The sequence below is a fragment of the Lynx rufus genome, unplaced genomic scaffold (assembly GCF_022079265.1).
Source record: "Lynx rufus isolate CCGP_SWC_20201006 ecotype Redwood Valley unplaced genomic scaffold, mLynRuf1.p SCAF_1, whole genome shotgun sequence".
In the NCBI taxonomy this organism is placed as follows: Eukaryota; Metazoa; Chordata; class Mammalia; order Carnivora; family Felidae; genus Lynx; species Lynx rufus.
The window spans coordinates 171192190-171206652 of NW_025814823.1; the positions used below are offsets into that span (position 1 = coordinate 171192190).

Sequence of the window (14463 nt, forward strand, 5' to 3'; positions counted from 1 at the left end):
AATCACAGACTGCAGGGTGTTTTGTTTGTACCCTGCACAGGCTTTTAAAATTTTCAACTTAAGTGCCAACATTTAAAATTTGTAATATTTTACATTAAAAAATCTGAATTTCTATCTTTAAAATCAGAAGAGCGAGGGACACCGGGGTGGCCCAGTCGGTTAAGCATCCAACTTCAGCTCAGGTCATGATCTCACAGTCCATGAGTTTGAGCCCCGTGTCAAGCTCTGTGCTGACAGCTCGGAGCCTAGAGCTGCTTCAGATTCTGTGTGTCCCTCTCTCTCTGCCCCTCCCCCACTTCTTCTCTGTCTCTTTCTCAAAAATAAATAATAAAACATTTTTTAAAAATCAAAAGAGCTAGCAACATGGGGCCTGCATTCCTGCCTGGCTGAATCTGAGTCGCCTTCTCCTTGTAAGGAGTCATGCTCTCCAGGGGCAGATGCAGTCCCTAGGACTTCCCAGTGCCTTCCTTTTATTTTACACTCTGCCAACTTCCTTCATTCTTTTAGGGTGTCTTCCTGACCCCTGGAGAGTTTTTGGTCCCTGCTCAAGAGATGCAAAATCAAATGCAACGTTGTTGCTACCCTGTATGACCAAAGCTATGGAAAGATGCTGAAGATTTTAAGCAGGGGAATGACGTGACCAAAACTGCACTTTTTTTTTTTAATTTTTTTTTTCAACGTTTATTTATTTTTGGGACAGAGAGAGACAGAGCATGAACGGGGGAGGGGCAGAGAGAGAGGGAGACACAGAATCGGAAACAGGCTCCAGGCTCTGAGCCATCAGCCCAGAGCCCGACGCGGGGCTCGAACTCACGGACCGCGAGATCGTGACCTGGCTGAAGTCGGACGCTCAACCGACTGCGCCACCCAGGCGCCCAAAACTGCACTTTTTAAAAATGATTGTCATGTCAGTGTGGAGCATGGGCTGCATGGGAACAACCCTGGAAGTTGGGGAGCTGGTAATTAAGCTAGTCACCAGAGTAATCAAGAGGGAAGCCATGTTTGTGGCCTGGCTGAAGGCAAGAGGGGATAAGTAGGAACAAGAGGCCAATACATGAGGCAGTAAGGAGCGAGAGCTACTTACTGTCATGGGTCATGGACTGGATGTGTCGGTAAAGGAGATGGAGAAGTTAGGTAAACCCAGGTTTCTGGCTTGATCAAAAGGATGCTGTCATTCGTTGGGTTTGGAAATACAGGTACAGCAGGAGTAAATTTAGGGTAAATACTAAATTGATTTTGGACGTATTGACCTTGAAACATGTGTGAGACATTCAAATGGAATGGGAAGTAGAAAGTTCTCTCAAATCAGAGCCACAGAGAAGTTGGGGAAGGCAATAGAGATTTGGGGCACATTGGATAAGTGATACCTTTATTTGTGGCTTTAGATGAGCTGAACTCTGGAAACCAAAGGAAAAGCAGAAGGGTGCTGAGCAAGTCTTGAGACAGAGGGCCTGGGGAGGAGACTAAGGGGGGAGCAAAGGTGAGGAGCACCATGCGGCCAGTGTGGCAAGAGCCCCAGGCAATGAGAGTCCAAGTGAGAGACAAGTCCGTGTGCTCAGAGGCCAAACAGGTCAGATAAAGAGTCAGAAAGTGTGTGTTAGGTTTGATGAGGTCAGAAATGAAACAATAGTGTGTTGAAAGAAAATGAGAGGGAAGAAAATGGAAATGGAGAGTGGAGACTGAAGAGAGTAGGGTATAGCTGTGAGTGCAGCTAGAGCAGGAGGGGAATGTGTGTATTTGAGAGACCATGGAGGTGATGGTTGATTTCTTTTTCCTGTTTCCTTTTGATGGTGATACTGTTCATTCTGGAGGTATGTGTATGATGAAAGCAAAAAAAGAGGGAATAGCAGACGTGGGAGAAAAGGCAGTAGTGATGGGGCAGTGCCTCTGAGTAGGGAGAGGGGTGTGGATGAGGACCCTGAGCGGCACCCAGGGGCACCCAAGGACGGCTCCTGAAGAAGAGCCCCGAGAAGGAGAATGGAGCATAAGGGAAACAACAGGCTGTGAAATGCTCCTCTTTATCAGTGACAAATACTATTTATCGTAGTAATTCTTTGTGTTACAATGGAGAACAGATATAGTAAGAATGCTTCAAATCCTAATTGGCATATACTTTGTTTCACTTCTGACTTCTAAATGCTCTTAGAAACTGTGAACACAGATACAGCAACTTAAGTCTGTATTTCCCTTAGACCTATTTCAAGGGTGAAGAAGACTAATATATATTACATTCTATTACTCTGTGATTTATCATTGCATCTTCTTGGAAACAGGAGCTGTGGCAAATTAAGTGAAAAAGGCATACAAAATAAAGCTATTAAAGTGGAAAGGGGAATTTTAAAAAAGAGAGAGGGAGAAGTAAATATTCTAAACCAGGCTAGTAATTGTAACTGAAACCTCTTGTACATTGAGTTTGGGGCCACCAAAACAGAAGAAGAAAATGTGATGAAATAAAAATCAAATATTTCCCCATTAAAGTATTCTTTGATACTTCAGGAAAGAGCAAGTTTTCCAAATCTCAAAGGATTTCGGATGTAATTTATTGTACAAGAGACATGGAACAACAGTGGTAGGGTGCTCCTAACAGCTACCATTTATAGAACAGAATGTCCGCTCCATGCTACGTGTCTCCATGCCTAACCTCTGATTCTCAGTGCAACCTTCAAAGTGGGTGCTACAGAGAGGGAAACCGGGAGGTGAAGGGTAGACAGATTGTTCCAGGTCACACAGCTAATAAATAGCATGCTTGGGGGTATATGGCCCCAAAGTGCCTCTCATGGTGTTATTCTTCAATAATTATTTCAAAAACAATGCCACAAAAACCTTCTTATGCTTGTTTCTTTTATCAACCCTTCCTCAAAACTGAGGGTATAATACTGAAACAGAACTTAGCAAAGGTATGCCCTTGGTACCAGTGCATTAAATGCATCATTGCCTAATCCTTAAAAACGTACCTGTTGCCTATCTTAATTACTCTGTGTATAAAATATTTGTCATTTTATGCTTTTTTTCTAAAAAGATAATATACTTTTTAAAAATTGAGCCAGTAAATTAATTGTGCTTCTCTGCCTCTTCCTTTCCCTCCTCCTTTTCCTTCTTTTTATTCCTTAAAGTTTTAAGTAAATTCATATATACCTAGTTATCTGCTCTTCCAGTTTCTTTATTAAAATAGGTTACAATTAGTCATGATTCAGTAGTTAAATGCTACAGTTGTTGTCAGATTTATTATTTCCTGTCCATTAAAATGTTAGGTTATAGAGGTCTTCTTCCAAAGCAGTGTTTAGTTTTCAAGGTTTCCTTGTTTGTGTTTGGTTTACTTTAGTTATGATTACTTTGAATACTTGGTTTGTTCTGGAATATCCAGTTATCTCAAGTTTCTCAATTTCTCTAATCCTTTTGTCTGTATTGAATCCCCATGATTTAAATGATCAGTAGCTAAGATCAGCAGCATCTTGATAAGGTCTCTTTCTCCATAATTAGATATTTTTTAATCAGTTCTGTATCATTAATATGATATCATAAAATGTCTTTGTACAATTCCCCATGAGTACACAATTTTGAGGGGCATTTTTCCCCTTAATTTCTTTTTCACTTCTCCGTGTGCAGTGATCTTGATGTGGCAAGATAAGATTAGTGCTTGGTGAGATTAGAAGTGTGTATTTCATTTAAAACCCCGTTTGAAAATAAAGGGCAGCGTGCCTATTATTCAGCCCTTAAACTGCTCTTTTTATATCCTCAGATGCTCTGAGACAGAAATTTTCAAAGTACAGTCTGAGGATTCCTGGAGGGTCCCTGAGTTCCCTTTCAGAGGGTCTGTGAGGTCAGAAGTATGTTGTCATAATATGAAGACATTTTTCTTCACTTATGAAAGTACAGTGGAATATTCCAGAGTCTGAATGATGTGTGATTTTGCAGTAGACAGTGCAGAAGCAGATAAGAGAATCTAGCCATCTTCTATTAAACCAGAAATTAAAGAAATTTGTAGAATTTTAAGACAATAGCACAGCACTATTTTTTGTTTTAGAAAATAGTTATTTTTATTAGAAAATGTTTATGTTCATGTGTCATTAGTTTATTGTTTTTTTTAAATAAATTAGGATTTTTTTTTAAATTTCTCAGTTTTAACTACTAACATAGTAACTAATGTTAGATATAACTCACATAAGCAAAAGCTCTTTGAGGTTCTCAATAATTGTTTTTACTCTAACAGGGTCCTGAGACCAAAAGGTTTGAGATCTGGTGTTCTAAAAGGTTGCTGCTGCTTCTAACAATTGTATCTTTTGGGGGGAAGGCAAAAGATCATGCTCCACCTTTTCTTTTTTGCTTGGCTTCTTGACTAGAGATAATGTAAAAGGTAAAAGTATTAACTATTGGTTAAAAGCAGTCAGTGGGTCTAAGCAAAAATAAAATAATGATCCCTGCCATTTTTGTCAGTCAAATACATTTAAACGACTCCTACAACATTTGTACATGATTATATCTCAACTTTTAATAATCTTTATGCACCAAGTAATTTATAGTAATTAATCCCTGCCTATATTTTTAAAAGCCAGGATCATGACCTTCAGTATTTCATTGCTTTATTTTGTTTTTAAATTTGTTCTTCTGTTGGTGCATAGCTCCTAAGTCTATTATTTTCTCTAAAAATTTTCTTCTGTTATCTGGTCTAGCTCTCCTTTATGAAGTGCCAAATGGTGTCATTTTGTTTTGTTTCGTGTTAATTTGGACTTAGAACACAAAACTACCATTTCTGTTCTAGAAAGGCAGAACAGTAGTTGGTGAACGTCTTTAAATAATTAGTACTTTGCTAAACCAATACTTGTAAGTTTATCTCATTTGCTGTTGTTATTGTGTTGCTATCTTCACTGTCATTTTCTTCCCAACGGAATGGAGCTTCTAAATTGGGTTAGACTGTGGGAGAGCAATATTTTCTCTTGATCCCAAACTGCAATTCTTAGGTGTGTTCCAAAGCAACTGTATGAGAAACTTGTATTGTTGCCTTCAAACTCAGCTTATACAACGTACAGCATCTTCCTCCTCAGGGATCTCGTGGGTTTTCCCTGGGTGTCACTCAAGGCTGAGCATGGCCCTCTGCCTTCTCACTTCTCCTCCCCTGCCATTACCTTCCCTCTCCTTCCATCATGTTCCTCTCCTCTCCATCTTTGTGATTTTCCTCTCATTCCCACCCCACACAGTCCAGCATCTGCTTGGGAGTCACATAATAGACAAGGCTATGGCCTCCACTTCCGGACACCTACGTCTGAACCTCACTCAGCTCCACACATCTAGTTGTGACATTGAGCACATCTCTTGGCCTCTCTCTGCCTCGGTTTTCTCATTTGCAGAACAAGCGTCATAGGATTTGCAAGTACGAGGTGTTTGTAATAGTGCTTGGAATATAGGACATGCATAGGGCACGTATGGTATTATTGTCTATACATGATCATTATCTACTGTAAGGAGTGAGCTCAGGCTGGTGAGACATGAGCAAAAGCAACTTTATTTTATCTCACCATTGTCCTGGCAGATCCACTCTGAACCCATTCCTCTCCCTCATGAATAAAATTTCAAGCTATTCCCATAGCTTTTCCAGGCACTCTTGCATAAGGAAAAGACTAAAATTTTAGACTCATCCAACTTTTGAATGTCTTCCTTCCCCCAACGTGGACATGAGAGATCTATAATTTCTAAATATAGGGGATAGGAATATTTGTTAGCTTCTTCTCTTCCTCCTGCTTTTTACCCACCAACTGATTGTGCTCCTTCTAGAGTTGCTGTGAGGGTGACAGGAGAGGGAGAGGAGAAGGACAGTGAAGAAAGGTCTCACCAGACTGCTACAGTTATGGTCTGGCATCTGTGATCTCCGGGGATGGCAGGTTACAATGCCTATGGGACACCACTGATGGCTCTACAGAGACCCATTGCGGGGGAGTTCTCTCACCTCAGGTGCTCTGAGGAGTCACTGGTTCCTCAACTGCCTGCTGTCACCTTCCCCATGTTCTGCTTCCTGTGATGCTGAAATGAGATGGCATCACCCCAGCAGGAAACATTCTTCAGGGAGACTCATGTCTGGTTCCCTTCTGCACAGTCCACATTGAACCCTCATGAGATAACTGCACCTATGTTCCGCTATTCTTTGAGAGTAGCTGAATCTCATTGGGGCCCTCTCTCCTCACTCACCTACTCCAACTAACTCTTTTTCATGAGTGAGCTGGATATCAATTCCTGTTTCCCCAAATCACTGACATGTCAAGCACCACAAATTGTGACCTTGAAGCTATCCACCTTCTGTTATCTGGCTTGCAAAGAGAGAAGGCTCCTTCCCTTCCCATAGAAGATAGGAAAGGAGAAATACTGAAGTACACTGGCAACTTTTTCTCCCAACCCAACAGAAAAATGGGCAAAGGATATAAACAGGCAGTTCATAGAAGAGGAAAACCAGTAAACATGTACTATACCAGTAAACAGAGAAAGGCAAATGTAACCAAACCTAAGATACAATATTTACACTGAAGCCCAGCAAAGGTTAAAAATACAGATTTGGTGAAGATGTCAGGAAAACATAAATACTTACACTGTTCATGTGAGTAGATATTGATGGAGTCTTTTCAGAGAATGATTTTGCAGTATTTATTAAAATTTAAAATCTACTTTTTGACTCCACCATACCTGCTTCCAGGTATCTGTCCTAGAGAAACACCAGCAAAACTAGCCAAACATCCAAGGGATAGAAGGCTTATTATTGCCTTATTTATAATTTTTAAAAACTTGAATGTCCATCAAAAAGGGACTAGCAAAATAAATTATGGTGCTTCCAATGAACTGGATACAACAAGTGGTAAAGAGATTGAGCTGTAGTGATTTGTGGAAAAGGTTTCAAAGACATATTGTGTGAAAAAAGCAGCATAAAAATTAATATTAATCATGCATTTATATAAGAAAATGGAAAAATCAGGGATATTTCCTTGCATACATACATTCATGTTTGTGAATTCATAGAAAAAAGTTAAAACCATTTCAAACTGATGAGTGATTACTTTTGGAGAGGGATCTGAAACCAGGGGAAGCAGGATCAGGTAAGACCTCCACAATCACAGCGAGAGTATGTTACATGTGTGATAACACATAATTTATGAAATAATTTAAAATATAATAAAATGAGTGGAATTGCTAGAGGTGATCTTTAATTTAAGGTTGTCTCCAATATACCACTCTATATTGATAGCTGGATTTACTAATCCTCAGAAGAGCCTATGAGAGCATTCATCATCTTTAAGCAATATTTATCATATTAAGGATAGTCTTCTATAATAATTACTCATATCTAAATGTCTGTTCAAGCAATAATTAGTAAGTCTTTGCTGTGGTTGTGAGCTTCTGAGATGACACATACAATTATGCTTTTCAGATATAAATCAGACAGACTTCAATACATAGAACCTTGACTTATTATAATAATAATTAGATTTGAACTGATATGGTAATATGCATAAAGAGAGCTACAACTAATATTCTCTGAGGAGTAAATATTTTATTTCTGGCAGTTGGTTTTATACACTTTAAAATTCATTTCACTTTCAAGTAACTGTCAGCTGTTCTTGAATTATGTATAGTATAAACTTGTTTTCCTTTATGGTGTTTATTTTTAAAATCATCATATATGTGTGTTGTCGAATCACATGACTTAGTAAAGATAATTCTAATTCTGAAAAGATTAAACATGAATGTTGGAACCATTAAGTACAATTACTGTAATGTTACTTCATTATTTTCCCTATTTAGTACCTACATGAAAATGGGATTGTCCATCGTGATCTCAAACCAGAGAATCTTCTCTATGCAACTCCAGCCCCAGATGCACCACTCAAAATCGGTGAGGACATTTCCTAATGTCTTATGACTCCTTTCCCAGAGTAGAAGAAATTTATTTCATGGAATTTTTAAATACTGCTCCATCCGGTTTTGCCTCCATTTAATTTCCTTGAATATTTGGTGTCTGTAAAGGAATAATGCATTATTTGGGAAGTTTGTGTTCTTTCTGGAATCAGTGCCTAGGAGGTGCTCCAGTGCTGAACACAAAGGAAACGTAGTTTGTAGAAATGGCAGGGACTCCAGGGGGTGATGGTGTATTTTGTAGATAAGTTTATACAGAAGAAAATCACAGATAACATAACACTTCTTTTTTTGTTACTTTTTATTCCACAAATCAGTTGGAGCTTAATTTTAGATATTCAAGAACTTTGACACAAAATGCTTAGTACATATTCTTGAATTTAGGGTCTGAGTCACTTGTTTATGTGAACAGAGAAAATTGAGATCTGTATTTCCCAAAGTGCACTCCACAGAACACTGGTTCCTCAGCTGAGTGAACAGGGGTAACTACTGTAATTCCCTTTGTGGGAAATGGGAGTTGTTTGTGGAAGTGCTAAGGTTGGTCAAATAAGGTAGGAAATGCCAACTTAAACACGATTTTTTATTTTTGCAGGACTTCCCAGAACTTTAAAAATGCTAATGTGTAAACTGACATCTAAATTAGTGTACTGTGAGGTTTTTCCCAAACCTTATTTGACTTTGGAAACTTTGTTTTTCCTACCAGTAAGCATTTTGAAGAACTACAAAGATGAACTTTGTGAAACTCCCATCTGTTCAAAGGGTTCCTTAAATCAGCATTTTAGAAAAAAAAATATACATATGTTAAATGCTACTTTCCAAAGCAAATCTTCATTTGCAAATAATAATAATAAAATTTATTTTATATGAATCCTCCTTTAGTAGATCTGCATTAAATCCTGTGAAGGACATTGCTCTTTTGGTGCTGGCCTGTGTAATGTTAATCTGATCAGTTCACTGCATTAGAAGTGTTAACATCTTTGAAAATTAAGTTATACATATCATAGAAGAGCTCAGACAACATAATGTGCTTTATGAGTGCAAGAACTCAAAAAAAATACCAAAGGCCTGCTAGGCAGCCGTCCTGTTCTTATAATCACTCCTGAAAGGCAGTGAACGGCGGGGAGACTTCCATTTCCTTTGACATCACTTTCAAAGATTTTATCCTTAAAGAAATTTCTTTAAATGGATGGATAGATACTAATTTAGACAGGAGAGGCTTTCTTTCTGAAGGACTTCCTGCTGCTTTCCCTGATAAGGATCAGCACCTCCGTGGAAATGTGGGTTTATCTTTGAAGTCTAAAATGGCATCAATTCTGCACCTGCCTCTCTTGAAGAGTGGCCTTGAATGGTTTCCTGATGTTTCCTGAGTGAGAGAGATGTAGCCCAGCAAACAGACCATAATGGTAGCAACTTTGGTAGTGTTTTATCTAGGTAATATTCTGAGGAATAAATAAAAAGGACTTTTGCCCAAAAAGTGTTATATCTCTCATATGAGAGTAAATCCTTATCATTAAAATACACTAAAGAATGACATTATTTTGAAGCAGAATAAATGTTTTGATATTTCTGTTAATTTCTTTGATATTCATGAAAACCTAATTTTTTATTTTGATTTTGTCCAAGGGATTACTAATTCTATATCACTATATTATACTTCAGAGTTACTGTTTCATAAATCTCAGAATTAATATTAGACAAAATGTATCTATTGCAACTATTACTTCAAGAAAAAAGAGGTAATTTGCTAAACACTAGGGATTATAGAGCATAAAATGTATTTGGGAGTCATGTTTTTCTCAAATTTAAAGCAAGACTTGAATTGGTAGTATTATTATTTTATTTTATTTTATTTTTTTAGTTCCCTCTCCCATGTGACTGGTCCCCCTCTACATATCCATCCATCATCAAATACAAAAACAAATAAATCTGTTTTATTTTGAATAACAGAAATATTCTGTCATCTTATAAAAGCTGAGAAAAGACTTGTTTCATTAAATGTTTCTCTTGTGTTGTTAGCTGATTTTGGACTCTCTAAAATTGTGGAACATCAAGTGCTCATGAAGACAGTGTGTGGAACCCCAGGGTACTGCGGTATGCTCTTTAATACTGATATTTACTTTTATTGTTATTTGAAATCGATTTTTACTTCATGATCTAATTTTCTAACTCCTAATATCTCTATTTAAAATGCTTACAGTGTGATGTGAGTCTCCATGAGGAAGGCGTGTATAAATGATACTTAGACCACCTCTTGTTCTACATGAGGGGTTCAATGATGTTGGTTTTAGGGCCCCCTTCTTAGAAAAGCAGGGAAAGAAGGAGCCCTAGGAAAAAGGACTGGTGCTCTGCACCTGTCTCCTGGGCAGTAGCTACTCTTGAACCCACTTCGAAGCAGAAGGACAATCATCAAGAAAGAGGGCAGGGAAACAACCTTATTTGTGGTTGGAAATAGAGCCATGAGTCCTCCTGTCACTTTCCTTGTTTGCTTTTACTTGGGAGGGTGGGTGAGGAGGGAGTGTGTCATTAATTCAAAGGGCGTATAGGATAACAGTGAGATTGGGGTAGTCCCTAGTCCTCATTGATGGCACTCGCCTAGCCTTATTAAGATAAAGGCTTCAGGTGGGGTTGCCCCTCCAGAGTCCCCCAGTCTGTAGAGATGGACTGTGTGACAGTCCTCACTCCTAAGAACCACGTAACTAACTTATTTTAACAATGTTTGAATTCATGCACATCAGACTATAGAAGGTACAGTTAGATATCCACTGAAGCAAATATATGATTAAGTTCACAGAATTTTAGTGCTAGAAGAAGCTTTAAAGTTCATTTACTAACTTTCTCATTTTGAGTTCTAAAGTATGACTTCCCCAAGATTCCACATCTAGTTGTTAGTGGGTCAGAGATGAGAATCCAGGTATCCAAGGGCCTAAAAACAGATTTATACAATTCCCTCTTCAAAAAAGCCAATATAGATAAACCAATATAATTTTCCTTCATAGAAATATTTATCAGTTATTATTTACATCTTAAAATGTTTTTGTTTTGTTTTGTCTTGTTTTTAGTTTTTTAAACCTCAAAAGTATTACTCGGTCATTGCAGGAAGTAAAAATCCAAGTATGTGTAATCAGTATTAATAGCCTTATGAATTCTTCCTCATCTTTCTCCATGTTTCCATATTCACATATGGAATTCACATATTCACAATAAACTTTTTATTAATTTGTTTTTACCTAGTTAATTTCCCTACTGAATCTAAAATATTATGTTCTTGTAGCTCAATTGTTCATAGACCCAGTAATTACACAGAATTAAGTATACCTGTCTTTCTATTATATCTTTACATTGTGCCAAATATTCTTGTTCTGGACCTTTAACTCCTTGGCAAGAGTAGACTACCAATTAGGAGTAAATTCAGAAAACTCCAAGTAACTGTGGCTTATGAAAGATAGAAGTTGATTTCTGTCATGTTAAAAGTCTAGTGAAAGGCAATCCTGGTGGGTTCTCCAGGTAAGGCTCTGTGGATCTCAGTGCCAGGGGTCCAGGCCTTTTCTGTCTTGCTCTACCGTTCTTTAGCATGCTTCCTCACAGTCCAAAATGGCTGCTTGAAATCAGTCATTACATCCACATTCTCTGTGACAGGAAGGCGGGAAGGGGAGAAAAAAGGGTGTACCTTTTCATTGCTAAATAGACTTGCTAAAGCTCCACGTCACTTCCACTTCTCTCTTATTGGCCAGTACTTGGTTACAGCCTCCATACTACCAGAGTGAGTCTTTTGGCTGGACATGTTGCTGCCCCAAATGAATTCAGCGTTCTGTTACTAAGCATAAGTATTGCGTTAGACTGCTCACTATCTCTAGCACAGACTTGAGTAAGATTCCCATTACCAGGGGGGAAAAAAAAAACTATTAAAGCATACCATGTTCCCTATAGGCATCCTCTTGTTTTATATATATAATTTATAGATAGGTAGATAGATAGATAGATAGATAGATAGATAGATAGATATAGATATATATTTATATATGTATGTATATATATATATATATATATATATATTTATGTATATTTTATTTTCCTTAGAACTGTTAGCCGACAACCTGTCCATGACATCTAATGGTGCCATAGATATTTCCCGTTTCTCTAATTCATGTGTCCTTGTCATCCTCCTATATTTCTTTCATGCCTCCCGATCTCCAAGGCCATAAAGATAAAAAAAGAACCCCGAATTTTGTACCATGTGCCAAATGGGATTGCCCATTTGTGAGTATTAACTGCTGACCAATCAAAAGAAGCATTGAAAGAGAATTGACAAAAGAATGATAAAACAAAGTAAGGATTTCCCAAAAGAAGAAAGCTGATGGACAACTTAGTAATCACTATCTAAGCACAAACACTGAGTATTCCTAGGAGGTAGGTAGGTTGGAGCATTTCTCTGAGAACTAGCAGCCCTGAAATGGGAAGATCAGGAAGAGCTTACAGTAGCCATCTCTAAGGGTCCCTTCTGTGACTAAGAGATAGCAGCATCCTTTTAATGGCTTTGATAATAGTGATAAGAGCAGCTCTTTCCTGCAGCGTGACAGAATAGCCATTCTATGAGTGAATGATTCATTCATTGATAAAATGAACATTGAATGTCTAAGAGGCTCTGAGATTCAAGAGTGAACACCATATGGTCTTGTCCTTTAAGGATTTCATGGGCTATTAAAGAAAAAATACCCATACACAATAAATCAGTTTGTGTTGGTAAGTTGTAGTTTTATCCAAGCTAAAGGCTTAGGTATTCAGAGGGGAGGGAACAATTAATCCTCCCTAATATTTGAGCTGGACTCTGAAGGTTGGATAGGAGTTCATCAAGTGAAGAGGTAGCCACAAGGCATTCTTTGCAAGTAGGCAAAGGAAGAGAAAAATCATAGAGGAGTGGTAGCATCTGGCAGATTCAGGGACTGTTGGTTACTTTGGCACTTTGCACAACTGCAGTATAGATATAGTTGGACTTGGAAAGATACAATGGACCATATTTTTAAATAATCTATATATCAGGCTAAGGAATTCAGATTTGCTTTGGTAAATAGTAGTGATTGAGCAAAGGTTCTTAATCAGGGCAATTATATTTTAAAATCAAATCTGTATCTTACAAATATCTCGACAATGTCATTATGACAGATGGTTTTGAGGGAAAAAAGAGACAAAAGAAGACAAATTAGAAAGTGATTATAAATTCTCCTTCCTGTCCCTCTGATGTCAGAAATGTACACACAGAATGCTGTCACTCCCGTAAACAGCTTCTCAGAATGATGTATTCGATCTGTTCCTACATCCAATCATTTTTTTAATATAAAATGATAATAAAAATACTATTTCAGAGTCTTGTCCTTGCCATAAACAGACCCTTCTTACAGATAATGCCATCTAATAATGGAGGCTTATTTTCCACTTACTATTCCCCCCTGCCAAAAGTACCCACACTACTCTCACTTACTATCCCTTCCCCCACCCCCGCCTAGAGGTTAGGGACAGGATTTTAAGGATACACCTGTGTATAGTAACACAAAAAACACTGGAAAGGCTGCGTTAGGGAAAACAAGGTCGCAGTCACACCCAGGGCACAGGAAGTGGATGGCCTAGAGAAAAGGCAAGATGCAGAGTTTAAACGTTTTTGTTTTTGTTTTTGTTTTTGTTTTAGTTAATATAATAGTGAATAATAATAACATATAGTAATGAAACAATTAGACTTTATAGGCAAGGCTGAAGCCCCTTTGAGGTTCACTCAGTTCTAGCCTTTCCTCCCTGCAATACATGTAAGTGCCATCATCAGTTTGGCATGTCCCTTCTGAGAGTACCTAGGTGGGGAGGAAACTGCCCATTTATACAATGAGTTGGAAATGAGACTGGTGGGAATCACCGTCGTCCTACAGAAACCATGACTTTACACACAGACTTTAGTTTTAACTTGAAAAGGTATCTGAGGCCCCTTCAGTTGACAGAGAGGAGACGTGTGAGCTTGTTTTCTTGCTCGTTGGAAAGGTGATTACATTCCAGGTCAGTTCTCCTCATGTACACGGGGTCTAGTGTCTACCTTTAATGGAAGGCTTTTTCAGTTACATCTTTTGAGGGAGTGGGTGTTTATATTACACCATCTGTCATTTGTCAGGAAATACAAAAGTGAAAAGCCATCCATTCAGTCTCATTCATAGAACCTTTGCCCCAGGCTATTAATAACAGAGGGTTCTCCTATAAGTGAATTGCAAAAGAAAAATCACAGATGCTGTATGTTTAAGCAAATACTCATTATTTCCTGGGAAGTGTGCCCAGTGGAAAATAAACTCCAGGCCAGAAAATTAAAATCTGTGATCCAGATAAATGAAATCAATGACTAGTGTTCTGAAATAGCCGTGAAGAGATTCTCCATATCTTGTTATTGCCAAAAGAAATAGGTCTCAGAAAAAAAAAAAAAAAGATCCATTAGGTCATGGCTCCCAATAAATGGGCCACAACGTATGCAATATTACTACCAAATGTCTTGACTGGTTTAACTATTTAAGACTGGAAGTCTGCGGGTGTTCAGCCTATCAA

The 14463-nt window shown here is 38.1% G+C and overlaps 1 protein-coding gene across 1 annotated transcript in view; it reads left to right on the forward strand.

Annotated features, from left to right (window-relative positions):
- The window catches only part of CAMK4 (calcium/calmodulin dependent protein kinase IV), a 215853-nt gene that overhangs the window by 181376 nt on the left and 20014 nt on the right, over positions 1–14463 (forward strand). Inside the window, exons 6-7 of the mRNA XM_047090178.1 lie at positions 7783–7873; positions 9910–9984. Of these exons, the coding sequence (XP_046946134.1) occupies positions 7783–7873; positions 9910–9984 (166 nt within the window). The remainder of the gene's footprint in view (positions 1–7782; positions 7874–9909; positions 9985–14463) is intronic.